The 27,897-nt window shown below is 55.8% G+C and overlaps 1 protein-coding gene across 2 annotated transcripts in view; it reads left to right on the top strand.

Moving 5' to 3' along the window:
• PARVB (parvin beta) overlaps positions 1-27,897 on the top strand; it is a 97,761-nt gene that overhangs the window by 48,493 nt on the left and 21,371 nt on the right. For both annotated transcript variants that reach the window (XM_072741074.1, XM_072741073.1), the window contains exons 2-8: positions 300-389; positions 1,695-1,765; positions 16,582-16,684; positions 21,860-22,000; positions 22,718-22,833; positions 25,695-25,753; positions 27,660-27,679. In XM_072741074.1, the coding sequence (XP_072597175.1) occupies positions 300-389; positions 1,695-1,765; positions 16,582-16,684; positions 21,860-22,000; positions 22,718-22,833; positions 25,695-25,753; positions 27,660-27,679 (600 nt within the window). The remainder of the gene's footprint in view (positions 1-299; positions 390-1,694; positions 1,766-16,581; positions 16,685-21,859; positions 22,001-22,717; positions 22,834-25,694; positions 25,754-27,659; positions 27,680-27,897) is intronic.

Genomic DNA, 27,897 nt, shown 5'->3' with positions numbered 1-27,897 from the left:
GTTGGGCGGATTTGGAAGCATCCAGAAGCTTCCGTGTCTGAGTCATGTATTCCAGAGAGCAGTGGAAACAGACTGGCAGGGCTTGGCGGGCATCGGGAAATACTTGGCGCAGGAGGGAAGAGCTGCAGGATGTATTCTTGGTTCAGAGCATTTTTGCTCGGACTCTTTCTGGGCGACAGGCCATTGAGGAATGTTTGTTAAATGCTTCCAAAGCGGGCGTTGATGCCTGTGTTTCCGCGGCCGGCACGCGAGGCCGCGGCACCGTATTTACACTGACCCGTGCTCTCCTTTCTCGACAGTGAGTGACCTGCAGGAAGAAGGCAGACATGCCATCAACTCGCCGATGTCCCCTGCCTCGGCGGATGTTCACCCCGAAGACACCCTGCTAGGTACCGTGTGTCCCACCAGCCCCCTGGTTGCAATGTCGCTAAGCCTCTGCGGCTGGCGAGGCTGAGGTGGGGGAGCCCCAGAGCCGTGGCCTGGTGATCAGATGCCAAGCAGGGGGCGGCGAGCGGGCGGGGGGTCATCCAAGAGAGCATCTGGGCTCCTAGCTCAAGGTCACGTTTAGAAACGTCTGTAGGGGAAAAAAAATAATCCAGACTTCCTCTGTAAGCTTCTGCCTCTGTGATTTCAAACGCCCGTCTGCACGACGACAAGGCCAACGGGTCGAGGGTTGGCTGCCGTTGAGGACACAGCCCGTCACAGGCGCAGTTCCCGAGGTCGGGGAAGATGTGGCCTCTCTTTTCTCATGGGAAGGGCTGGGTGGGGGTAGGGCGGGCACCCTAGTGCCGACTAGAGAGTAGGATACTCTTGGTGGGCTCCGGGGGCTTTCTGAGCCGTCTGTACCGGGCCCCGGGGGGTTTGGGCAGGGTCTGGTGGGCTGGGAGCGTGAGAGCCCAGCAGAACAGGTGGCGGCTGGGGGTGGGCTCTGAGGGGGGGGGGTGTGCATCAAAGGCAGTCACAGGGGACTTGTTTGCTGTCTTGGGGACTGGCCAGTCCTAGGAGGAGCGGTGTCTCTAGGTCCCCAGGCCCTGAGATGTCAACATAGTTAATAGGCCCTAAGCTCTGCCCAAGCCAGAGCTGTCCCACCCAGGCCCTGGGCGTGCTGGGTGGGACCCACCACGTGGGTCTCCTTCCCCGGGGACACTGCTCCGCTTTGTTCTGGATGGCGCCTGGCCTCCAGGGTCGTTCCCGCTGGCACCCCTCCTCCCCGCAGTCCCTCTGGAGCAGCTCGCTGGGCCCCACTGTCTGTGGATCAAGGCCTGGTTGTGGGTAACAAATAAACAGGACAGGGATGAACACATTTTATTGGGAAATGTCACCTCCTTCCTTTTTCTTTTTTGCAATTAAAAAAATTTTTTGCCCTAATATTTTACAGAATGGTGAGCTTTGTCAGTGCACGTATTTATTAACGGTGGCTGTGCGGTGCTTTTCCCACAGATTCAGGCTGTGTGCATGCCTCCCTCGCCCTTCTTCCCTGGCTGGGGGGGTGGTGGTGGTAGAGGATGGCTGCCTCCCTTTCGGGAGAAGGGATGTGTGGCCGTGCAGGGCTGGTGGGGTGACCCCCCCCCCCGGGACAATGACTGGGGTCTCTGCTCTCAATCCCTGTCCCCCACTTTGGGCAGGGGCAGCCAGCTGTCCCTGCACCCCTGCCACTCCCACTAGTGCTTGACCGCAACTCCCCCCCCCTGCAGAGGAGAACGAGGAGCGCACGATGATCGACCCCACCTCCAAGGACGACCCCAAATTCAAGGAGCTTGTCAAGGTAAGGGGCACCCTGGTCAGTGCATTGCTTCTGGGCTGCGGCGGGCGACGGCTGGGCCGGGTGGGGCTGGAGGGCAAGGGTCCGAGCCCCAGAGCTGGTCCCGGGGGGTCAGGGAAGTGGTGACAGGAGGGCTGGGGGCCCCATGGCCGCCTCGGGGCGTCAGCAGTGGCTTCTGTCTCCTTAGCCTGGTTTCTGAGCTCCGGCTCAGTAGTGAGGCCGTATTTGTGGCGTCTTGGCGTGTCTGAGTGCCGATTGCAGTTTTGAGTGTTCTGATCTGAGCCACAATAGGGCTTCAGAAGTTAATCCCCCCGGTGGATGAGCAAAGGCTCGGGTGCTGACAGCGTCCTCGCCCCGAGAGGCCCTGCTCTGCACTAGAGCAGCTGGTCGTGGGAAAGCTCTCACTTCTGCAGCCTGAGGCCGACGCGGGTGACCCCCGGGCTCTGCGGACACCACGTAGGACAGTCCATGCCACCGACGGAGGCTGTTAGAAGTGCTTTTCTTTTTCTTTCTTTCTTTTTTTAATCTTATTTATTTATTCATGAGAGACACAGAGAGAGGCAGAGACCCAGGCAGAGGGAGAGGCAGGCTCCCTGTGAGGAGCCGGATGCGGAACTTGATTCCAGGACCCCAGGATCATGGCCTGAGCCAAAGGCAGACGCTCAACTGCTGAGCCACCCAGGTGCTCCCTAGAAGCACTTTTCAAAAAGCTTCTCCACCTTAGTCAGCGCTGTCGGACCCGGGGTGGTGCAGACCGCGTTCTCACAGCCGCTGATGCAGGATAAGGAAAATCTTTGCAAGCTGCGTCCTGTAAAAAACTGGCATCCTGAAAAAAATGAGCAGGAAACGGTCCATGTTAGGGCCTGCCCCCCAAAACGTTGATTCTTAGCAACTTAGGTTACCTGGTTTCCTTTATGAAGAATGTTTTTTTCTCCCCTGAATACCTGCTCTGTTTCTCTGAACACAAGAACGTTGGTGAGGAAGGGGACCCTGTCTTTCAGCCGCCAAAATGTCACTACGGGGGATGCCTCAGTAGCACAAAGGGTCTGTGCTGCCTCAGTGAGGCTTCTCCAGGGAAACAGAACCAACAGAATGGATCCATCCATCCGTCTATCTATCCGTTTCCATGTAGGAGATTTATTATGACAAACTGGCTCACGGGATTGGAGTCACAGGATCTGCCTCCTGTAGTGGAGACGCCCGAGAGCAGGTGGTGTAGGTCCAAGGCTGTCAGGTAGGGGACGGTGAATCCCGCCTTCCGCATTTTAGCCACATTTTTGTGCTATTCGGACCCCCAGTGGGTTGCATGAGGCCTATCCGTGTCCACGGCCATCCACGTTCTCAGAAGAGGCTCCACTTTGCTCAGTCCACCAGTTCTAACGCTAATCTGGAAGCATCCTCACCAACGCAGCCAGAAGGAAGGTTGGAACCGCCGTCTGGGCCTTCGGTGGCCCCGTCCGGCTGACACGTTGTGTTAACTGCCACAAACAGCTTTCTGCTTTCTGTTTCTTCCAGAGTTTGAGCAAAGCTGGAGAGCTGGCAGGCATTGCCTCCCTGGGACACCCCCAGGGGAGCAGGTGCCATCCTCACGTTCCCGTGGGGACTAAGGGGAGAGGCACCGCCAGGTTATACCACGTGTTACTGACGTGCACGGGCCTGAATGGGTCTAGCCATCTGGCACCGTGTTCACGGAGCCCAGGTTGAATGTCAGGTGCCACGTCGGGCCCTGGGAGTGGCGAGATGGTCATCAGATCACCTTCCTCCTGTGTGGGGTCTGCTTCAGCTCCTCTGGGATTCACTGGGCCCCGTGGGCTTCTCTGGTGCTGCTGCCTCTCCTAAGACCACAGACTGTTTTGGCCCCTCCAGGGTGAGGGCTGGCCAGCTGCACGCCCTTCCTCAGGCCACATGGAGGGGACCAGAGTGTCTCCGCATCCAGGGCGGCCGGCCCAGCGGGACCTGAGTGTGGGCTCTGGGTACTCCACCTCTTCTGGATCCCGGATGTGGCTGATGGGCCACGTTGCAGGGTATGGGGTGTGCTGGTGAGAGCGGCTGGCGGCACGGGCAGGTCCGTGCCCCATCAGACAAAGTAGGATGAAGGCCCAGAAGGCACCGGAGAGTGAGCACCTCTGCCTTAGTTCCCCACTGGGTGGTTGGGAGGGCCATGCTCCAGTTTTCTTACAAAGCTGTGGTCAGCTCAGTGGTACCCCTGCCTCCCATCCTTCCTGCTCCCTCTTGCTAGTCTAGGGTTGCCCCCCCAGCACCCCAGCAAGAGAGCAGCGTTGAGCTTGGCCCTGGGCTTGCTTTCTGGGGAACCGCGGGGTGGTGGGCTGAGTCCTGGCCGCTGAAGATGTCGATGTGAATACTGTTACCTCCTTACGTGGCAAGGGGACCCTGGAGAGGTAACACAGGGGTCTTGGTTTGGGAGATGATTCTGGGTCTCCCGGGTGGGCCCAGTCCCTGCATGAGGGTCCTTAGAAGAGGGCGGGGCAGGGGAGATTTGCCCGTGGATGGAGGTGCAGCATCTCAGGCTTGGAAGTTGCAGAAAGGGACCGTGTGCCAAGGACGCGGGCATCACCTAGAAGCTGCAGGAGGGGAGGAAACATTCTCCCTGAGAACCTCCAGAAGGAGCCAGGCCTCCCAACACCCAGTGGCCGGAGCCCTGTGTGGCTGACTTTGCATTTCTGACCTCCAGGGCCGTAAGACAGTACCCTGCGGCTGTGGCGGCCACCAGATTTGTGGTCCTTCGTTAGAGTGGCCATAGGAAACTGGGACACCAGGCTAAGTCACCTGCCTTCCCCAAACTGCTGCCCCCAAGCGGCTGGGTCTGCTGGCCACCTGGTTCCTGGAAGGACCAGCTGTGAGACTCTGAGGTCTGCTCCTGCGGCCCTCCCGCTAGCCTGGAGTGCATGTGCCAGGAGACAGGCAATTTCTGGAAGGTTCTGACTGCTTTCAGACTGCAGGCAGCAGCATCTCAAGGCAGGCTGGCGGCATATTTTTCACTTCATCAAGCATTTTCCAAAGTGAGCGTTAACGCAGCAAGCAAGACGGGTGCGCTGGGTTGGCTGGCTGCGCCTTGCTGGTAGCTGTAGTGGCGGCGTGCGGGAACGTGCGGGAAATATTAGTTCTCACCAGCGAGAGCCTTTTTCAACAGAGACACATGCAGGCGGTGGCATGGGGGATGCTGGAGCTGAGCTTTGGCTGCCTTGGGTTCACGCACGTTCACCAGGCGAGTGGGCTGCAGGCTGTGCAGCCTGGGGGTGTCCGAGTCGAGGTCTGCTCCCCTCAGCATCCCCTCGCTGGGCGGGGGGCTGGGGGCAGCCCGCCATCCTCTCCTGGGACAGGCGGCTGGCACCACGGCCTGTCCCGGGGCGGGGGGTGATGTGGGTGGGGGGCAGCCCAGCCCGCATCACTTCCAACACCTTCCCTTTTTGCTTGCTGTGCTGGCGCCACCGGCCTCCTTGCCGCTGAGCATGTGCTCACCCAGGTGTGAGGTCAGGCAGGCGGGTCCCCCAAGCCCACCCTCACTTCTGACACTGATTACACGTTTGGGGTCATCAGGACGACTTGTAGGTTTGACACTAGAAAGACTCCTGGAACTCACCATGTGCTGCCACATGCCCGGTCATGTGTCATCACGGTGCAAGGATGCTGAGGGAGGACGCAGATAGGGCAGGCCCAGGGGGGCACCGAACGTGGCACTTCCAGGTGTCTTCTCCTGGTGGCCTCATGCACAGTGTCACTTAGTGGCACTGATATGATGGTATTGTTGAGCGTTGCTAGCCAGGGAAGCTCCCTGAGCCTCGTGGTCCAGCGTGGTTATGGGGGAGCCATCCCACAGTTTGCCTGACTGCCCTCCGGGGCCAACCTGTCTCCAGCCCTCCCACGTGGCGAATAGAGTGTGGCCCAAAGCCCCCGCCCTAAGCCACGTTGGTCCTTTGTGGCCATCCCAAAGCCCCCGTGTAAACCACCCGGCAGGATGCTCCAGGGGCCCCGGAGACCACCCGCCAGAGGCTGAGGCCCAGGCCGGCCTGCACCTGGCCTGTGCACTTGCAGCCCCAGGCCCGAGACCTCTTCTCCACGTGTCCGTGTTCTTGTGATGCTCCCTCCGCAGACACACATTCTCCAGCCCTCTCACCCTGGCCCTGCGCTCCATCCACACCCCACCTCCTTGTCCTGGCTGGCTCCCTCCCTCCCTGCCCCTGCCGACACCCCGTGTGGCCTGGAACCGTGCATTTACTCATCTCCTCCCTCTGGAAGGGGGTCCCGCGCAGTGAGCCTCATCATTCCGCTCCCAGCCGCGTCCCCAGTGCTGGGGGGGACGTGCCCGCACGTGGTGGCACGGGTTCCCACTTGCAGGGTGAGCAGTGAACGGGTGAGGGGGCTGGACGGGCAGCAGCAGCATGAGGTTGTGTGTTGGAACCACCTGCGAGGGCGTGCGGCTGAGGGACAAGACCTACAGAGTTGGGGAGCCTGGGGTAGGGGTTGGGGGGCACCTGTGAATTGGATGCTGACTCAGGTGGTCCCAAAGGTTCCCCCTGTTGGGAACCGGGGCTGTGGGTGGCCAATCTTGGAGTTCCATGCACTTGACCTGCATGATCCTTACTGCTTCTCTGACCCCCTTTCTGCACCATGGTCTCTCCTTGTCCACACCGCTGGCTGATCATGTCTGAGGAGGAGGCCTCAGCAAAGGGCACCTGCCGGTGGTTCTTTGCAGAGGTTCTCTGCTCAGAAACGGGGTTTTCAGTGGGAAGTGTGGACCACACACGAGCCCAAGCAGGTCAGGGGTGAGGTTGGCTGGCACCCTGACCCCCTGGCCACGTCCCAGCCTGGGCACCGAAGGATGATTCTGTGGAAGCACCGTCAGCCCCCTTGTTTTCATGCTCTGCTCTTTATCATCTGCTCCTTTGTTACCTCTTATCTTGGCCCCTGTCCTGTCTCCCTCCCTGTCCTAGACTTAGCCCCTCTGCCCCCCCCGCCCCAGGACTGTCACCGTTTAAAATATCATGAGCTGCCCTCTGCTTCCTAGAAAAAAAGAACCCTGGCTCCACCTAAGCCAGGCAGGAAGAATGAGGCCGCTCATCCAAAAATTGTCTTTGAGCATCTGTTGTGCGTAGTGTGACGTTAAGGGCTGAAGGGGCGAGGCGTGCTTGGGGTCTGGCTGCCTTGACTCCAATCCCGGCCCAGATGATGGGGGAGCACAGCGGTGTTGCGAGGGTGCAGCAGGTCACCTGCAAGAGTCCCCGTTATTGCCGTCTGGCAGGCGCTGCGGCAGGTGCGGCCTGGGGAGGGCCGGGGGGCCGGGGGTGCACGGCCAGGCCTGCGACTGGGCTTGGGAGGTGGGCACGCGCGTCCTGAGCGACTTCCCGCACCATCCTCTCCCTCTGCGCTGGGGTCCCCAGCATCCTCCAGAAGCTCCCTGGACTCCTTATGAGGGAACTGCCTGCGTGGCCCGGGCAGGCGGCAGCCTCCAGAGGAGATGCTTTATATTTTTAATGATCCTCGAAAGACAACGCGGCAGTTGTCATGCCTTCCAGAAGGAAGAGCCAGAGAAGAGAAAGGCTTGCATGCTTGCAGGCACGCTGGCTGGTCCAAGGCGGGCTGCCCATGTCGTTAACCGGGGTACACATTTCTCCCTGCGAGCGGATTTCACATCTCATTTCCCAGTTTATTGGACAAGACTCTTCCTGGTTGTTAAGCTCGGTTTGCTTCCTCTCCGCGTCCCCGTGAAGAAAACCGGCTGCAGGAAAATGATCCTCTGGGCGGAAGACGGTGCTGCAGGAGCCCAGGGTGCGTGGCGATGCCCCTGCGATGCGTCCCGGCCCAGCACCCAGCTCTGGCCCCCAGCTCTGGCCGGCACCCCCCACCCCTCCCGGCCTGCAGCCCAGCCTGCCTCAGCGGATTAAGCGGCAAGGAGCCTGTTTGGAAGTGATTAAAACATAACTGTCATAGCTTTGGGGGAGACAGGCCGCAGATCCTGATTATCGTTCACAAGGAACCAGAGGGAAAGTGATTTTTTTTTTTATTCTGCTGAAGGCCAGCCTGTGAAACAACACACGCCAAGGGCATCATTAATGTATGTCCCAGACATTTGCCTGCAGGATTTGGGGTTTGCAAATGAGCACGTCCGGGAAGCAGCGATGGGGTGCTATCTTTAAGAAGTCTCGTGTGGGAACAGGATTAAGACGGACGGGCAGGGACGTAGGATGGTGTTTGCTTTGTGGTGTCCCAGGGGAGGTCACGTCTCCGCGGGGGGACGGCAGCAAAATTGGAGGCCGGATTGCTTTGGCTCCCCGGAGCCGACCCCTGCAATCTGCTGTGGGGAGTGTGATTTTCATCCCTTTTCTGTCCTGTTTTATAATGGATCAGATCAGCGATTGGATGGGATTTTTATTTATTTTATTTTTATTTATTATTTATTTTTAAGTTTTCATTTCTTTGTAGTAGAAACAATGTCAGTTGTATTTTCTGGCAGGACTGAGCTCCAGGCCAGGCAGCCTCTGGGACCAGATGTCTGTGTGCCCAAGAGACCGGCCAGGCCTATAGGCAGCGCTGCTGCAGGTTGCAGGAGCACCTTCCGTGGGTCTGATCCAAATGTAGGCGCTGGGGAATGTGTCATTGAGTGAGACAAAGGTCCAGCCCTTGTGGAGCAGAGAGGCCAGCTGGGGAGATAGGTTTGGTGAAAGAACATATGGTCAGATGGCCACGAGTGCTTCGATGGAAGCTAAAACAAGAAGCGGGTAGGCACTTCTCCTCTCCCTCTGTTCTAGGTATGGTGGTCAGGGAGGTGGCGTTTGAATGGAGAGCTGTAAGCAAGAATGTTACCATAGAGGCGAGAGCAGGTGCAAAGGTCCTGTGGTATGCACGTGATTGGCATGTGCAAGGACGGCAGTGTGGCAGGAGCCTCGTGGACAAGGGGCATGGTGGTTAGAGATAAGATCAGAGAGGTAGCAGGGTCTGAGACTCCCTAGCAGGGTGGGGACCAGCTCTTTCTAGTAGCTGAGGAAGGACCACATGGGCCTGGCTCCTGTGTCCTCTTGTGGACCCTTCCTGCACATGCCCTTGCCAGTAAGCTGCTGTGACACCTTAACTGCTTCACGTGGGGCAGAGATTAGGTCATGTTCATTATCTCCCATGTCTGGGATTGGGACGGGGCGGAGGGGCTGCCTGGCATATACTAGGTGCCGCTGGTCATGCTGAGTAAATCAGGAAGGTGCCTTTGACACGAGAGTGCTCCAGGGATGGCCACGCGAACATCTGCTCAGATCACCGTGGGGGCCTGGAACTGCCAGCCACACCACCTGACGAGCCTCACAACAGCCCCGCAGAAGTCGGCGTCCATAGCTGCATCCCAGAGATTAACCGAACGGCCACCTCAGTGAGACAGAATTCGCACCCCGAGCAGATCAGTGGTCATGAGTCTCCTCCCAGAGTCATGCGACCGTCGCCTCAGTAGATTTTGTTTTTTAAGATTTATTTATTTATTCCTAAGAGACCCAGAGAGAGGCAGAGACACAGGGAGAGGGAGAAGCAGGCTCCCTGCGGGGAGCCCAATGCGGGACTCGATCCCAGGACCCTGGGGTTGCGCCCTGGGCCGAAGGCAGACGCTCCACCGCTGAGCCATCCAGGTGTCCCAGTCGGTGGCCTTTTGTGGTCTTTTTCTATCCCTTGGTGTGATGGAAAGGTTTGTCCGTAACAGGTGTCAGTACTTGGTTCCGTTTTATGGCCGAATACTATTTACTGTATGGAGGGACCTTCATCTGTTGGCGGGTGGACCTCGGGTTGTTTCCGCCTTTTCACGGTCTTGAATAGTGAATATTTAGAACATCCGTGTACGAGATTTTTGCGCGGACAGGTGTTTTTAGTTCTCCAGTGCGAACTTGGGCATGAGATTGTGGGGTCGGATGATAATTCTCTGTCTCAACTTTTGGGAAACTGCCAGGCTGTTCTGCGGAGCAGCTGCACTGTTTTTTGTTTTTTTTTTTTAAGATTTTATTTATTTATTCCTGAGAGACACAGAGAGAGAGAGAGGCAGAGACACAGGCAAAGGGAGAAGCAGGCTCCCTGTGGGGAGCTGTACCATTTTACATCCCCTCAGCGACATGGGAAAGGTTCCCAGTGTCCCCACATCCTTGCCGACGCTTGTTATTGCGCATCTTTTTCGTGCTCGCCACCCGAGTTGCCATGACCTGGCATCTCACCGTGGCTTTGATTTGCATTTGCCCAGTTGCTGGTGATGTTGGCCACCTTTTCATGCATCGGGCATGCGTGTGCTGCTTTGGAGAAATGTCTCTCCGGCTCTTTTGCCCGTTTTAAAATTGGTTGTCTTTTTATTGTTGAGTCGTAAGAGCACTTCTCATGTTCTAGGTACAGAGCCTGTCTCAGAGGATTTAGCAAAATCTTTTCCCATTTGGCGGGCTTCTTACCTTCTTGCTGGTTATCCTGTGAAGGATGAAAGTTTTTATTGTTAAGTCCAGTTTATCTTTTGTTTCTTTTTGTGGTTTGTGCTTTTGGTGTCCTAGCCAAGAAATCTCTGTGTCTGTCCTGACACCAGCGTCACGTGTTTTTATTCCCTTAGCTTTTTGGTTACGTTTGAAATCAGGAAGTGTGAGTTCTCCGAGTCTTTTCTTCTTCTTTGAGATTGTTTTGGCTATTTGGGAGCCCTTGGGTTTCCATATGCGTTTTAGGATCTGCTTGTCAATTTCTGCAAAGAAACCATCTGGACAGTGATTTTTTTAAAAGGGTATTTATTATTACTTTTTCTAACTACCACAGCAGCATATACTGCTGAAAACCTGGGAGACAAAAATCAAACAGAAGGCAGAGGTAATTTGGTTTTATTTGTGTCCCTTCGGGCTCTGTCTTTTGTGTATATAGCTTTCCCTACACAAGATTTGGCATCGTTCCACGGTAGTAAATGCCTAGGGGCACATTTGGATTAGTACCTCAGCAGAAACTTCTGGAACTGGAATAGCTGGGTCACACACGATGCACACAGAGATAGAAATTGATTTGTTATCTTTTTTCTTTCTTTTTTTTTTAATTTTTCTTTTGATTTGTTTTCTTTTTAATGGAGACTCTGAGGACCAGAGAGGTTAAGCGACTGGCTAGGGGGCACACAGCTAAAATGCAGGGGGAGCCAGACCTCAAGTACGGGCCCTAGGTTTTGTGGGTGGTGGTAGTGGTGCTTGCATAGGAGGCTGATGCTTGAAAGTTGTGGTAGCCAATGCCCTTCAGATTAGGTTCTGTTGATGTGTGATTAATTATCAATTCAGCTGCTTAAAGCAACCTCCGTTTATTAGCACGCTCCGTTTAGAGTTCTGCAGGTCAGAGGTCCAGCGTGGTGTGGCTGGGTTCTCTGCTCGGGGTGTCCCCAGCTGAGTTCTTTTCTGGAGGCTCTGGGGAAGAATCAGCTCTCTGCCCCTCGAGGCCCCTCCTCTCCAGGTGGGTCTGCTGCCTTCAGAGCCAGCAGCGGAGACTCTCCGCCTTGCTTCCCCTCTCTTGGCCTGTGGTCCCTAACCTCTAGGTCCAGATTCAAAGGGCTCATGTGCATAGGTCAGGCCCACCTGAATAATCTTTCTTTCTTGAGGTCAAGTGGGTCCTGGAACAGCCTAATCGTGAGACGCAAACCATTGTCTTCACGGTCCCAAGGGTGACAGGGACCTGCGCATAGCAGGCTGGGATCGTAGGGGGCGTTTTAAAATTCTGCTTACAAAGTCGTTTAAGCTATTAGCCAAAAATTAGAGACAACATGAGGAACGTGATTAGTCGTCACTTACCTGGTATTTAGGATATTTTTAGGGCTTGGGGCTTTGCTGAGTGCTGTGGGGAGTTTGAAGTAGCAGGTGCCATCCCTGGCCTCAGGGAGCGCTCAGTCTGCCTGTGGGGAGGTCCAGGGTCAGCCCCTTGTGGCTGCTGTGAAGTGAGGGGTGGCCCCGGGGCAGGTGAGAAGGTGCAGGAGCCAAAGATCTGCATCTAAACAAGAGGCTGGCAGCAGGACAGGCTGGGAGGATTGTGGGAACTTGGTAGGGAAAGACTGGCCAGAGAGGGGATCCAGGTCGGGGAAGGCTCTGAGGCCAAGAATGGGTGTTAGGGTTGCCCTGCCTCGTGTCCCCGCACTCATTTTTATCTCTGAAGTTTAAATAACACACTTTGCAAAAAACACACATCAGTAAAAATCTCATTAAGTGGCCAGAACAGGCCCCCACGGAGGGGCATAGCCACAGGGGTCTCAGTTCTGTGGCTGTGGGAGTGGGTTCGGGGACCAGGAGGTGGGTCCGCCTTGGAGAGCCATAGTGGGGGGCATTCCAGGTCTCTGGGTCTCAGGGGAGAAGCATCCCATCCTCGGTCCTGAGAGAGCTTGGTACGTGGAATCGTGCCCGGACCCTCAGCAGCGCAGTGAGGAGGTGGTTCTCTGTGGGCGCCCGGGCCCCCTGACCTGCCTGCTCCAGGTTTACCTCCTGCACACCTCCCCTTCCCTGAGACGTCAGATGCGCAGGTTTGAGCCTCCATGGCCCGGATTTTGCCGTTCCTCTGCTCAGGCTCATAACTCATCCCTGCCCATCTCCCAGCTAGAGCGTCGACTTCTGGGGGTCGGGGACACCTTTGCCCCCCACAGCCTGGCACGAGGACGGTGCTCAGCAATAGCTGGTGAGTGTAATGCTGTCACTTGGCCCCAATAATCGCTGTAAAATTGCTGATAAAAGGGCCACAGTAGAGCTTTGTGGGATTAAGGGATCCAGGATGAGGGCATTCCTGCCAGGAGCCAGGTTGCTGGTGGCCAGGGGGAGGCAGGTGTGGGGCAGGCCTTCCTGTGATCCCTGAATCCAACCCTGCAGCCGTGTAACTGGGGCCCCGGCAGGGTGCATGATGGGGTCCGATGGCTCAGTGAGTCTCTGCCTCACCCCATGGAGGTTGGGGCATGAGGGGCCAGATGTCCTCCCAGCTCCAGATGCTCCCAGCTACTTCTAGACCTTTCCCTCCTGCTTGTACTGTTGACTGTCTCCCCCTGTTTGTTCTCTTCTTCCTCCCTGGTGCCTCCAGCCCACGGCACAGGTCTCCCTCTGGCCTTCTCACATCATTCCAGGGACCTCAGCACCACGGAGACGCCTCATGCACCTGCCCGGCTGCTCCCCACCTCCCTCCATCTCTTGGTCTGGGTGCATTCCTGTCCCACTGGTACCCACAGTCACTCTCCTCATCCGCTGCCCCAAGTGACTTCACGGCCGCTGCCCTCGAGGACAGGTGGGCGTCCGGGGCTGGCATCACCCTCCCCCGGTCCTCCTGCCCCAGTTCCACGACCTGGCACCTCCCTGCTGGTCCTAGGTGGCCTTGAGGTTCATCCCCATCCTCCTTCCTATCTCTGCTCAGATGTCACCTGCTCTGAGACGCCCCCTGACCTCCTGGTCCCTGATGGCCACTATACCCTCTCTATCCCCAAACCCTTAGTTTTTCCCATAAACTTGATTTTCCAAATGGTTTTAAATTTATAGAAAAATAGCAAAAGAGAGTACAGAGAGTTCCCGTCCACCCACACCTCATTTCCTCTGTTAATATCTTATATCAACATGGCACATTTATTCAGTATTAATATATTGTTGTTAACTAACATCCACCTTTTATTCAGATTTCTTTGTTTTTTTCCCTTCTTCATCCGGCCCAGGACCCCATCTAGATCCCACATTACTGTGCGCCGTCCTGTCTCCTTAGCCCCTCTGGGCTCTGGCACTTTCTTAGACTTTCCTTGTTTGTGATGACCTTGCCTGTTTTGACGAGTATTGATCAGGAATTTCATAGAATGCCCCTCTATGGGAATTTGTCTGCTGTTTTTCTCCGGATTAGAGTAGGGTAACAGGCTTTAGGAGGAACACCAGAGAGATGAAGGGTCCTTCTTACCCCATCCTATCAGTCTGGGCATGCACCATCCATAGAACCCATCGCTGTTGGCGTCAACCATCATCGCCTGGCTCAGTGTCTCTGTCAGGCGTCTCCACTGTACCTTGCCTTGTTTTTCTCTATAACATTGATCATGAAAAAAAAAAAACACCCAACATTGATCACAGTCTGAAAGTGGGTATATTTGTTTATCTTTTCATGTCGGGTTAGAATGTAAGAACAGAGGCCCCATCTGTCTCGTTTTTCGCAGAGCCTGGCGCATAATGGGTGCTCAGTCAATTCATCAATCAACTTGGTGGCTGTTTACAGAGTGCCAGCGCCAGGCAGTGAGCCCCGAGGGCTGGGGACGGCGGAGCCACTGGTGCCATAATTCCCACCCTCAGAGAGCTTCGGGTCCAGTGGGGGAGCTCATTACAAGGAAAGATGTGTTCCCATTGTTCATGTGAACAGGGTCAGGGAAACGATGCGTGAGTGTGGTGAGAGGGTTTTGGGGCATGTGGCCTGGGTGGGGCGGGGTGGTCAGAGAATGATACAGAAGCTTGAGATCTGAAGGATGCGTGAGAGCTGGCCAGGCAGTTTAGGTTGGAAGGAATGGCACATGCCAAGGTCCTGAGGCAGAGAGGAGCATAGGGGTATGTGAAGAGCCCCAGCAAGGCGGCAAGACGCTCAGTTGGAAGTTGCATTGGTTCAGGGGGTGGTTCAGTTCAGGGAGGTCAGAGAGAGGAGGGCACAGCTGGCTGAGCTCTGGAGGAGAGTGCTAGGAGGCGGGAGGGGAGGCAGCTCAGCTGGGGGCTGAAGGTGTGGTCATGTCCTGGCCCCGGGATTGAGGTCCAGCTGCTAGACCCCCAGGCCAGACCCTGAACCCAGGCGGCTGGCCCTGGGGACAGGGAGGGAGGGACAGTGTGGGTGCGCTGGCTCCATCTTGCTGACCTTTCAGGATGGCTTTGTCGAAACCTAATGCCATAGGGCTGCTCACACTTTCTTTCTTCCTCCACACCTGCCTTTAATTTATGTTTACCTCTATTCTTCTTGGGATTGTGGGTCTGATTTAATATTTTTGAGTTAGTGGGGAAATAGAAGATGCTTCACAGAAATTTGCTCTGTGTCCGATTTTGCAGGTTGCATCTATTGCAGAGAGTGACAAAGAACAGTGTATCGGACTGGTGCCCTTTTGTTCATCTTTGAGGGGCAGTAGACCCCCCACTTCCGTGAGGTTATTGAGACCAATTAGGTGGTTGTATCAGCTTTGCCTGCACAGGAGAATCCTATGCTATTTTGATCACGTCCGTTCAGGTGTCCATTTTATTTTGTGGAGAAGCGCCTGGAGCAGGCCTGGCCGATCGGGGCCCTGTTTTCTCCATCTCCTTTTTTTAAGATTTATTTTTTTTTTAAACTTTTTAAAAAAAAAATTTTTTTTTAATTTATTTATGATAGTCACAGAGAGAGAGAGAGGCAGAGACACAGGCAGAGGGAGAAGCAGGCTCCATGCACCAGGAGCCTGACGTGGGATTCGATCCCGGGTCTCCAGGATCGCGCCCTGGGCCAAAGGCAGGCGCCAAACCGCTGCGCCACCCAGGGATCCCTCCATCTCCTTTTATAACATGTTGCTGGTTATAAGAGAATGGAGACCTTGTTAAGAAAAGTCTCCAGCGGAAGGCTTTTGGCCTACAGAAACGAGCGTGCGTCCATGTGAACACTGGGGTGCCCACTTTCACAGTGGTGTGACTCCCCAAAGCCGAAAAGTGGCAATGGCCCAGATGCCCATCAGCTGGCAGGTGGATCTGTGAAATGCAATAGATCCATATGCCTGGATGTCATCCCGCCGCAGGAAGGAAAGATGGACCGATGCATGTTTTCCGCGTGGATGAGCTTTGAACACTTCATGCCCAGTGACAGAAGCCAGACAGAGAAGATCGCATGTCAGGTGCAATAGAATTGATATGAATTTATATGAAATGCAATTTGCATGAAATTGCATTTTTTTTACAAGATTTTATTTATTTATTCATGAGAGACTGAGAGAGGGAGGGAGAGAGAGAGAGAGAGAGAGAAAGAGAGGCAGAGACACAGGCAGAGGGAGAAGCAGGCTCCATGCAGGGAGCCCGATGCAGGACTCGATCCCAGGATCCCGGGATCATGCCCTGAGCCGAAGGCAGACTCTCAACCGCTGAGCCACCCAGGTGTCCCTGAAATTGCATTTATATGAATTCATCCAGAATAGGCTAATCTGCAGATTGCGAACATAGCTGTGTGGTGGGAGGAACTGGGGAGGGGGAGTGGGGGCACCTGCTACTGGGCATGGGTTTCTTTTGGGGAGATTAGGCTGTTCTCCAGTTGATTGTGGCATCGGGAGCACGATTGGGTGAAGACAAAAAACCACCAAATTGCACACTTTAAAGGCTGAATCATATAGTATGTTAATTCTATTTTGATAAAGCTGTTGAAAAGAATAGGAGCTCGGAGCTTGTGTAATGGGCCATAGGGAACCGCCTTCTCTCCACGGCTCTAGGCTCAAGTGATGCGAGCTGCTTTGGTGCAGATCCTATGGGAGGGGAGGGATGGACGTTTTATGGTCCACCTGTCCTGCCTCGGGCCACGCGGGACAGTGCTGTTACTATTACTCATGTAACCCCCTCTCCGAGGCACAGTGAACAAGCATCATCATTTCCTTTTCCCGAGAGTGTCCCCCTCTACCCAGGTTCCTGCCAGGAGGATGCCTGGGTCACTGTGGTGGCTGCCCCCTTCCTGTCCTCTCGTGATGTCCCAGGGGAAGTCTGGTAACCCAGGGTGCATCTTTCCCTTTCTGTCTGTCTGCTGTGCCAGGGCACATCTCAGGGTCCAGCAGTGTTCAGGTCCTGGGCTTGCTCTGGCCCTTGCCCTGGTCTGCGTGGTGTGGCCAGTGAGGCTGTAATGCTACTTGTCCCCAGGTTCTCATCGACTGGATCAATGACGTCCTGGTGGAGGAGAGGATCATTGTGAAGCAGCTGGAGGAGGACCTTTACGATGGCCAGGTGCTTCAGAAGCTCTTGGGTGAGTCCACGGGCGTCCCCAGCAAAAGGCTGCAGTGGGGTCGTCCTGGGGAGGAGCCACTCAATGCTCTGCATGGTGGCATGGGTCACATGTCCCAAGGGTCGCCTTAGAGCTGCCTCCCTGAGACCATGCTCCCAGAGGGTGGCTCCTGGGTTGCAGCAGGCCATGCCCAGCTTCCAGAACTGTCTCATGGGGATGGGGAGATGGGGCAAGAACGGTGCCTCTTTCTCCACGGGTCAGCCCTCCTGCCTCATGTAACTTGCCCTGAAAGACATGCGATTGGTGATGGTGGCCCACCTGTCATGCCCTTACTCAGCCTGTCCCCACAAAATACATTTGGAGGGAAAAAGTTGTGTTTGTCTTGGTTATTCGAAGATTCACCTTGTGGTAGGTGTGGATCTGGGCTCTGGGGGTGCAGTGGTAACCAGAGGGAGGGTGTCCCCCTCACCCACCTGACCCCCCCACATTCTGGCAGAGGGAAGAACGAGAAATGTCACAGGACACAGATAGTTGCTCGGAGAGAGTGGCACGTGCTAGGAAGGAAGCCAGAGGGTCCCGGGATGGAGAGGATCTGGGCGGTGGGGGCGGCCCCTCTGGAAGGGGACATCTGAGCAGATGTCTGCACCACCGCCAGCCTCAGAAGAACAGTCCAGGCCAAGACTCTGGAGTGAGAAGAGTCTGTCGTGTTTCAAGACCAGTGAAAGGAGGCTGCAGGAGGTGGGGGAGAGGTGGTGGGGGCTGCTGGACGAGGCTGGGAAGATGGACGAGAGGCCAGGTCACATCCAGCCCTAGTAGACGAAGCCCTTTATTCCAAGTGACAGGGAGCCACTAGAGGTTTTGAGCAGGGCCGTGACATGATTGGAGCCACGCATTTTAAAAAGTCACCCGGGCATCAGGGTACAGAAGGGAGGGGTCGGGAGTAGGCGCTGAGATCATTCAGGAGGCTGTTGTAGCAGCCCGGGCCTCAGATGAAGCGGCTCAGACCTGGGCAGCAGTGCACACCCCGGGAGAGATCTTGGGGGTTGGAGCTGCCAGAGGACTCAAAGCTGACAGCCAGGTTTGTGGCCGGAGAGCCGGGGAACCAGGAGCCTCTTGGGAGGAGCGAGGGGGGTGGGGAACGAGGAGGTGGGTATTGCAGCAGCTGGGGCCCTTTCAACCCGACTCGGGGGCCGGGTGAGGGTGGAGCTCGGCAGCACAGAGGTGAAGTTCAACGCCACGGTCCCCGGCAGCCTCACCTGGACAGGGTGTTCCAGGTTCGTTATTTGGCCGAATGCCGAATGGCCAAGGATTTCTGAGCTTTTAGCTGAGCCAGGAATCCCCACCTTAGAATGACTTCCGTGGTACAAGAATAAATCTGAAATGATATCAGGATTGTTAATAATCATCACGACTTTGTTAATTGATAATGTCCAGGTTGAATCATCCTATTGTACACCTGAAACGAATGCAATAGCTGTACGCCAAGTACACGTGATCAAAAACAGTATCGGTCAGAGTCACGGTGTTTGAGTGGTTGGTGGGTCACTCCCAGGGTCATCCTCAGCCCTGTCGGAGGCTGGGTTGCCCTCAGGATCGTTAAACCGGACAATTGGGGTGACAGACCTAGAGAAGGGGCGGGGAGCAGCCTGGAGCTCAGGATCCGCCAGCAAGGATTGCTCTGATGGGGGAGCTGCCTGGGTGACCAGCTGTCTTCCTTGCCTGAGGTGGAGACTCAGCTCCCCTTCGGCTCTTGGACCCGAAGAGTTGGCTGTGGGTGACGCCGCTGACTTATTAAAACGGCCCCTCTAGCGAGTGGCTTGCTCACTTCCCGAGGGAGACGCTTCCTAGCATTTTCAGAAGCAAACTTAAGAGCGCGGCACATGCTTAAATGTTTTCCTTCCGATGCTTTTGCACGCACATGTGGCTTGCTTCATTCACCCCATTGCTTGGGGGAAAAAAAATCGTGTTCCAAGCCTGAGTTCTAGCAAGTGTCGGTGGGGGGGTGCTTGGCACCCCGTCACCGGATCACAGGACAGGCTCTGAATTTGTCTGTAAACGCTGCTGGCGCCTCCCAGGTGCCGGGTGGCAGGGGCATCTTTAGAGCAGGTAGGAGCTAAGAATTCGTGCACCTCAAGGCACATCCTTTTGGTCCCCTCTTCAGCTGGCCCGGGCACATGCCACGCTTGCTCTGAAGCAGATGGTGTCGCCAGTCGTGCAGTGTGGGCTGTCACCCACAGAGTGTCACATGAGGCTGCCTCTGGCTCGGGCAGCTTCTGTATCACGGAGTAGCTGCCTCCCATCCCGTGTGGATCCTAAATCTCTCGTATGTCAAGTGGTTTGACATCCTCCGCGGTTTGAGGAGAACAGTGGAGGAGGGTATTTGGATCTTAGTAGAAAATCGGCGTGCCTTGCCTGGTTGCGTCACTGCTGGTGTCTCTCTGCTGACACCGGGCGCGGCAGTGACCTGTGTGATCGCACGTCCTCGAGCCCAGGGTTACCAGGAATGACACCCACGTAGACAGTCTGCTCTTCACTGCCTCCAGAAGCAGAAGCCAAAGCCAAAAAAGGCGATCGTGGCTGAGTGCCAAGGCTGAAGCTGGCTCCTGTGCATCTAGAGAGAAGAGAGGTCTGCGGCCCAGGCCCTGGGTGGTCAGCAAGGGGTCCAAGGAGGAGGAGCCAGCGAAGGAGCCTGAAGGGTCCAGCTGCAAGAGGGAGTAGGCACCAGGGGAGCGCTGCGCTCTGGAGGGTAGAGCAAGGGCGTTCCAAGGATGTGGGGGTGAGGGGGTGAGGACACAGAGTGGACCTGTGGATTTGGCCACGTGAGATCGCCAGGTGCGGGTCACCAGCAGGACCCTGGGTGTGTCCTTCTTCTTGAGAGCAGGCTATGGAAGCAGCTGCCGACTGCCACACGGCAGGTTTCCATGGGTGTAACTCTTCCGCAAGGTGGACCGTTGGGCTGAGGGCGGATGCCCACGCTGGGGTCCCTGGGAGCTCCTGGGCTGGCTCGCTGGCTGTCGTCCTGCTTCTAACTCCCGGCACTCCCTTCTCCTTGCAGAAGGCAGGCCCGTCCCTGCACGAGGAGTGTTCACAGCTCCCCATTTGGCCTCCCCGCGTTTGCCCTACACATCTGAGAATCCCCCCCACCTTCCTGTCCCTTTCTGTGTGGTGAAGGCAGGTGAGGCCAGAGCCAAGCCGGCAAAGCCCTGAGCCGCCCCCACAGCCCATCCGTAGGCAGAGAGATGCCTGGTGATGTGGGCAGCCAGCTGTTTTATTCTCTCCTGCATGGCAAAGCCATTGGGGCCAGCCCCAGGCAGCACCCAGGCACAACCAGCCTCCCTGGTTCCTGTCATGGGCTGAATTGTGTTGTCCACGCCCCTCCTAGAATTCATAAGTCAAAATCCTAATCCCTAGGACCTCAGCCTGTGACTGTATTTGGAGACCGGGACTTTCTAGAAGTCAGTAAGTTAAAATGAGGTTGTTGGGGCTGGGCCCTAAACCCATATGGCTGGTGTCCTTTTTAAGAAGAGGGGATCAAGACACAGACTCACACAGGGGGATGGCCGTGTGGGGACACAGGGTGGAGATGGCCGTCTGCAGGCCAAGGAGAGAGGCCTGGGGAGACGCCAGCCCTGCACCCCCCCCCCCATCCTCTAGCCTCCAGGATCCAGAGCAAGTACATTTGCATTGTTTATGCCCCAGGTTTGTGGTGCTGTGTGACCACAGCCCTAACAGCCTGATGCAGTTGCCTGCCTTCTCCATCACTCCTCCTCCTCCAGACACCATGGCCACATTCAGGCCCCAGGGTCTGCAGGGTTGGCCAGTGGCGGGGACAGCAGAGGCGTGCCGGGCTCCCTGGCTCTCCGACCACCCGACTCTGAAACCCACCCCTTCCTTCCCCAGGATGTCCCCGCTCCACCCTTAACACCTGGGGGACCTGCTGTGTATTTTCAGCTTGTTCATATGGAACAGCTGTGGCTTATCCAGCTAAGACCTATTAGGTGCAGAGGGGCCATCAAAATACATAATCGGGAACCACTTCCAGCCCCTGCAGGATGCATGTGGTGGAGCTGCTTTGTTTTGCTTCTAGCATTCACGGCTGCCGACCTGATGTTAGCGAGGTGGGGCTGCCTCTCCACTGTGGAGCCCCTTGTCTGTGCTGCGTGCAGCCCCAGGCCAGCACCTGGCGCACAGAAGGTGCTGGTATAACTTTTTGGTGAGCTGAGGGAGGGAGGGAGCGAGCATCTCAAACCCCACAGGCATTGCCCTATAATGATCTTATCCTGGAGGGACCATCAGAACCGCTTGCTCTTGTTCTAATTGAGGGAGGAGAGGACGCTCAGAGAGAATGCTGAATTAGCAGGTCTCCAGAGAAAAGGCCGCACACACAGTTTTGCTGAGGCCCACTTGCAAAATGGGAGCCCCCCCTCCCTGTGACCAGCCTGGATCCCACTGCTTTTACGCTGTTGCTCCCATCCATGCCTCGGCTAGCAGCTGGCTCCTGGCTCGAAGTCGATCGGGCTCTGTGCCCAGCACCTCGGTCACCCTCCCGGGGAACAGGTCACCCTGTTCTGCGACACTTGCTGTTGCTTTGCCGAGGAGACCCATCAGGAGACACCCCAGTCTTAGAGCCCTTTCTCACCTGGCCTCTTAGCAGGTGGGGGGCCCGCATGGTGGGGCCGAGGCCAGGCTCAGGGTCAGTCGCCGGGTCTGGAGCAGATGTGGCGGTTCCTGTCTGGTTCCTCCAAGTGGCTCTGGGCCCACTCTCGGTGATAAAGTCCTGGCGACGTCTGCGAACATCTTGCCATCCTTACCGCGGTGTCCAATTGTTAGAGCAACAAGAGTGGGGCTGTCCCTGTCCCCATCCCTGCGAGTCACTTCCCTGCCTCTCAGCTTCACCTTGAGTCATTTTTTCCATGTCATATGCACAGGATGTTCCCAAGTGGGACACCTCTAGTTCTGCCCTTGGACTCTGCACCCCCTTTTGCACTGGAGGACATTCCCAAGGAACACACAGGACGAGGAAGCTGGGAGTTCCATGCTCCCCATCCTGACATCGCCCTGCTGCTATGCGATGCTCTGCTTCACCTGAGGCAGGTGGGGGAGTGGCCCCCTTGCGGTCAGCTGGCCAGGCGACCCTGAGACCCTCTGGCACCCCTCCTGATGCCTCACATCTTGCTTGTGTCCTTTTCATTGCAGAAAAGCTGGCAGACTGCAAGCTGAACGTGGCCGAGGTGACACAGTCTAAGATAGGCCAGAAGCAGAAGCTGCAGACGGTGCTGGAAGCGGTGCACGGCCTGCTGCGGCCCCACGGCTGGGCGCTCCAGTGGACCGTGGACTGTGAGTAGTGTCCCCGAGTGTGTCCCCTTAGCTTTCCGTGCTGTCACTCATCGTGGCATCTGGGCTTGCGTTCCCACTGCTGCTCTGTGAGAGGCATCTAGGACAGGACAGAGCCAGTGTCCCCACTCTTGGGAGTTAGCTCCTGGGTCACACCTGTCATTGCCTTTTTTTCAGAGAGGAGGGGAGCTGTTTCTGGTTGGGTGGCTCAGGGGAGGCCCCCAGAGGAAGAAGGGAAAAGACACCACCCAGGTGACCCTTTCAAAACGTTGTGCTTTTTTTTAAAAAAAAATATTTTATTTATTTATGAGAGACAGAGGGAGAGAGAGAGAGGCAGAGACACAGGCAAAGGGAGAAGCAGGCTCTCTATGGGGGAGCCCGATGTGGGACTCGATCCTGGACCCCAGGATCACTCCCTGAGTCAAAGGCAGACGCTCAACTGCTGAGCCACCCAGGCGTCCCCAAATGCTATGCTTCTGAAAGTGGTTGCAGAGGTCACCGTAAAGCCAATAGGAAGGAAAAAATTAGAAAAAAGTACGTAAGGTGCTCATTGTTGTCATTTTTTCTGTGGTCCGTGCTTTTTTTTTTTTTTTTCTTTTCCTCATGGTTTTTCTCTGTGGTCTCATTTAGACACAGTGTCTTTATTGCCTTTTGGACGTGGGCTCGGGGTTCCCACATAACCTGACCTAAAGCAGCTCCCTTCTTGCCTCCCCTGACAAGCTATTCACGGGAAGAACCTGGTGGCCATCCTGCATCTCCTCGTGGCCCTGGCCATGCACTTCAGGGCCCCGATCCGTCTCCCCGAGCACGTGTCTGTGCAAGTAGTGGTCGTACGGGTGAGTTTGGGGCGATGGGCTTGCCCGCGACGCTGTGGGAGGGGTATCGGGAGGCCTTGGCTCCTGTGGATGGATTCCTTCCTGCTGTCTCCTCCCTGCCCCCCCCCCCAAAAGAGGCTACCTTCTCCTTCCCCCCTCTTGACAAAATGTGTGTCTCGCCCTGGCTTGGAGACAAATGATTGGAGCTCAAACAATGGCACTGATTTGGAGAGAGGCAGATTCAAAGGCATGAGCGTATTGAGGTTTAATTTTCCAGATTTTTTTTTTAAAGAACATTCATTTCTCTCCAAAACCAAGTAGTTGGAATTCAGTTCTCTTGAATGAGCTTATTACTCACCGGAGAGGGTTGAGACCAGCGGTATGAAATAGATACCCCAATTAAAGCTCCTCTGCATCTGCTCTGCATTATATCCATCATTCCCCGCGATCTCTCTCTTACGGTCATTTCTCTCATTTCACTTGGAGAAATGTAACCGGGAGCTAGGGTCCTTCTGACGGAGGCGGAGCAGCCTTTCCCGCTGTTGTGTCGCCTGCATCGGAGGGGACAGACCCTGCCCTGGGTCCATGTTTGTGGTCTCGTCTAGTAAATGTGTGGGAAGCACGTACTGTGTCCCTGGCACTGCGCACTGGCTATCGGGGACACTAAACGGGGAGAAGACTCGGGTTGCGAAAGCACCGCTTCTCCTGCCAGATGGATGAGGTTATGCTCGGAACCTGGATGTCTGTGTATCTGTACTTGCGTATGTACTGCGTATTTACTTGTATAGATAAATATATATACTGTGTATACTTGCAATATCCAACTCCATGCTTTCCCTGCGCTCTCTGGGGCTACAAGGCTCTGGCTGGTCCTGATTTTCCAAAGCCGTCTCCCGTCTGACCCCTCCGTTACCCAGGGAGCTCGGTTGTGACCTGGATGGGCGGTGAGGTGGGGGGTGGGGGTGGGGGAAGGAATGCCCCTTCCGGGCATCAGGCCAGGGTTACCCGCTGCCGTCTGGCCCTGCCTGCTTCCTAAGGATGGATGTTTGTGGTCAGTGGTGATGGGATCGGGGACCATTCCTGCTGCCCGAGTCCTGGATGCTTGCTCGAGGCGGCCAGCCGAGAAAGGCTTCCCAAGGACACATGGGCATGTGGTTCCCAAACCCGTGTCCGTCAGACGCGGGGCCCCATGTGCCCCGTACAGCTCGGCAATCAAGGTATTTCCTTTCAGGCCTGCACTTTGGTCCAAGAAAATCTTTTGGGTTTTTCAGAAAGTTTTACTGACTTGGGCAAGCACTTGCTGGCGCCTCCTGCCTGACCGGGGTTATGGGAGGATTCTTTGGGCCGCACCCAAAGGCATAGGAATCAGGGAGAGGAGGTCCCGGGAACTGGCCGGCCTCTGGCCCCAGAAGTCCAGGGCCTGATCCTCCATGCCCGGTGATCCGGCCAGAGATGGGAGATGCAGGGAATCTGGGGTTCTGTGGAGGGAAGCGATGCGGGGACAGGCGTTGTTTGCTACCTAGCAGCATGGCCTTGGGAGATCGCTTGATTTCTGAGTTGCAGTGATTTCCCAGAGACCTGAGACGGTGCTATAAACCTCAAAAATACTCAGTTTCATGTGTCCAGTACCTAGCCCTGGGCCTGGCCTCTAGTAGGTGCCTAATGTCGGATACGTGAGTGAGTGGGCTGTCTCTGGCCCTCCCTCGGTGGGCTCTCCTGGGGATTCGAGTGAGGCCGAGAGGCTGTGGATGGCCGTCCAGGGCAGTGGTTGCTCTGCATCTGCAAGAACCAGCTGTGAGAATTCCCCGGAGGCCGAGCTCAGGAAGGGTTGGGGAGCTCAGATCTCAAGAGGCATCCATGGTGGGTGGCCCAGTGGGAAGTGAGTTCCCCATTTCTTGAGGGGTTCAAGCCGGGGCTTGCAGTGGAGGGGGGGTTAGCTGGCTGCCAAGCTCCACCCTGAGGTCCCCAGATGTCCAGGCTGCCCTGTAGCCCCCATCCCCGCCCATGGCTGCCTCTTCACACCTGTGGGGCCTCCAGAGAAGTCTGGCACACACAATCTTCCATCCCGGGCTGCTGTGACAAAATACCACAACCTGTGTGTTTAAAACAACAGACATTATTCTCTCACAGTTACGGAGGCCAGGAGTCCTCTAAGCGAGGAGCTGGCTGGGCCACACGCCCTCCGAAGCCTCCAGGGGGGATCCTTCCAGCTTCTGGTGGCTGCCGGCCGTCCTCAGCATTCCTGGCCTCGTAGACTCGTCCCTCCAGGCTCTGCCTCTGTTGTCACTCAGCCTCTTCCCTCTCTGCCAGTGTGTCTGGGTCTCTGTTTTCACTTAGAAAGACTCTGGTCATGCTGGATTTAGGACCTCCCCTAGTCCGCTGTGGCCTCATCTTCAGCTGTATCTGCAAACACCGTTTCCCAATGAGGTCACCTTCTGAGGTTCGGAATGGGCATGACTTCCAGGGGGGCCACCGTGTTTAACCAAGTGCACATGTTCTTCCACTGGATGCTTCCCGATGTCTGTGGGTTCCCTGTGCGCCTTACCTCTCCCAGCTGCACGGCGCAGGGGATCCCTTTGGGAGTTGGGGTGTTTCTCCTGGGACACCCATTCCCCCCCACCCCAGCTGCCAGCTCTCAGAGCCACGTGGAGAGCCAGCGGGCAGGTGGGGGGAGGGGGCAGCTTCTAGCCTTCCAAAGGGTCACCCATGGGGTCACCTGCAATCTGCCCTGGGTGGGTGTGGCTTGGGTGCTGTCCCTAAGGTGGTCTGGCTCCAAGGCCATCCGCACACAGCTCAGCTACCCCATCCGTGATGTTCTTCCTCCGGTCCCCTCAGCCTGCACGTGTGCTTGTATACTTACTTGTCCGTTTTGGGGTTTGCAGAAGCGGGAAGGCCTGCTGCATTCCAGCCATGTCACAGAAGAGCTGACCACAACGACGGAGTAAGTGCACCTGCTGCCCTGGCCTCAGGCCCTGACCCAAACCGGGACCTGCATGGGTGCAGGGGGGCTGATCTCTGGTGCAATGTCCCTCAACCTGAGATGAGATTTTCACGTGAAGGCTGTCCTAGCTTTACGACCTGCATGCACTTTCTTCAAAGATCTTTTTTTTTTTTTCCTTTTTCATGAGGAAGGGCAAGGTAGCAGTTTGGTTCTGTATGTAAATGACTAATTCTCCCAAATAGAAAAGTAAACAAACTACGGGCAGCAAAGGAATTAGAACTTAACTTAGGCTGCCCGGTATCTTTTCTGGAATAACACAGAGAATGGTCAGCAAGTAAAAATATAACCGATCCCCTTCCGAGTCTCTTACAAGGAAGAAAAGGGTAAGCAGAAGTGAAAACTTGAGCTTTTGTAGGGCAGGTATGCTAGTGTCTTCAAGGTCTGCTGTGAGAACAGTTATTCTCCAAAGCCTTTGGACTTTTTTTTTTTTTTTTTAAGATTTTTATTTCAGAGAGAGGGAGAGAGCATGAGCAATGGGCGGACAGAGGCAGAGGGAGGGGCAGACTCCCTGCTGAGCAGGAAGCCCGACTAGGGCCCCATCCCAGGACCCCGGGATCATGACCTGAGCCGAAGGCAGATGCTCAGCTGACTGAGCCACCCAGGCGCCCCCGCCTTTGGAGTTCTATTCCTTATTTTAGGAGGTGACCTTAGAGAATATTGGGTGGGGGCAGCAGGTGTTCAGAGTGGTTAGGGACCCCTTGTCCCGGTTCATTTATCCACATGTGCATCCGCTCCGTCGGAAAGGGAGCCACACTTCTGAACTAGAACTTTCCTTTGAGATACTACCGAGCCGTCTCTGGTCTCTTAGAGAAAGCCAGAGGGCAACCTTTAAAGAAGTCTAAAAGGCTTCAAAACTATTGAAAATAGCGCATCAAATGGCGGATTTCGCGTGTAGCTTTTCGGAGCCCCCATGACACCCTGTTAAGGATCTTTAAAATTCACCACCTTCGTGCCTCTCCACCAAACCTGTTTCAGATGAAACAGATCATTAGAGATTGATCATCTCGGTGAACCCTCCCGATCCGTTCACCGAGTGATTAATTACCATGTCATGAATCCACGTACGGTCTTTTCAAAACTCGGGGCTGACGCAGGAGACCACTCCTGGCCTGGGAGCCCCCGGGTGAATTGGAGAGCCGTCGCCGTGTGGCCCGGTGAGCCACTCCGCTGTTCCAAGCCCACGGGGAGGGCGTGGGGGGGAACGAGGGGCCTGGTGCTCGGCCTGGCACCCACAGTGGCCCTTACACAGCCAGCCTGGCCTGTTTGGGAGCAAGAAGAGGGCAGCGGAGGGGAATGAGGAGTGGGGTGGGGTCTTAGTCATCCATAATTGTGTAACAACCACCCCAAAACCACGTGGCTTAAAACTTAAAACTTACCATTCAGCAGCACCAGAAGACCCGTTTTCTGCTGAACTGTTCTCCCTATTAACCGGTCCCATGATTTCATCCCCCCCCCCAATGGCATTAATGGGGTGATTTATTTATTTTTATTTTATTATTTTAAAGATTTTATTTATTCATGAGAGACACGGACACAGGCAGAGGAGAAGCAGGGGAGCCCGATGCGGGCCTCGATCCTAGGACCCCAGGGTCACGTTCTGAGCTCCACCACTAAGCCCCCCAGGCGTCCCTAATGGGGTGATTTAATAAAGGTGACCATTTGCTGCTGATCTTGGGCAGACAGTTAGAAATCCACATCAGCAATTAGGGGGACAGAGAATCTATCAAACCAGAACCTAGATTCTTGTAAAAGTCCTTCAGCGGGGCGACTCAGGGCTCCTTGGGCTCCCTCTGCACTGTGTTCTGAGCCACCCACTGACCCTCTCCCTCTCTGTTCTCCGTTGCAGGATGATGATGGGTCGCTTTGGTAAGTGCCTGTGGGAGTGGGGAGCCCGAGTCTCAGGCACTTTGGGGCTGTGATGGGAAGCTCCTGGATGCGTGCTGTCACATGGGGGGGGGCAGTGGGGAGGCGCCCCAGGACTTGGTGGGGTTTCCTGCGGCCAGCAGTGCCGGCTCTTCAGCTCTTCGAGGAAGTGTGGGGTTCACCCTGGGTCTGTCCGCTCCTCCGAGCTGCCACAGGCAGGT

Source organism: Vulpes vulpes, chromosome 16 (assembly GCF_048418805.1).
Source record: "Vulpes vulpes isolate BD-2025 chromosome 16, VulVul3, whole genome shotgun sequence".
In the NCBI taxonomy this organism is placed as follows: domain Eukaryota; kingdom Metazoa; phylum Chordata; class Mammalia; order Carnivora; family Canidae; genus Vulpes; species Vulpes vulpes.
The sequence above is the reverse complement of the archived record's forward strand: the minus strand, read 5'-3'. Positions and strand labels throughout refer to the sequence as shown.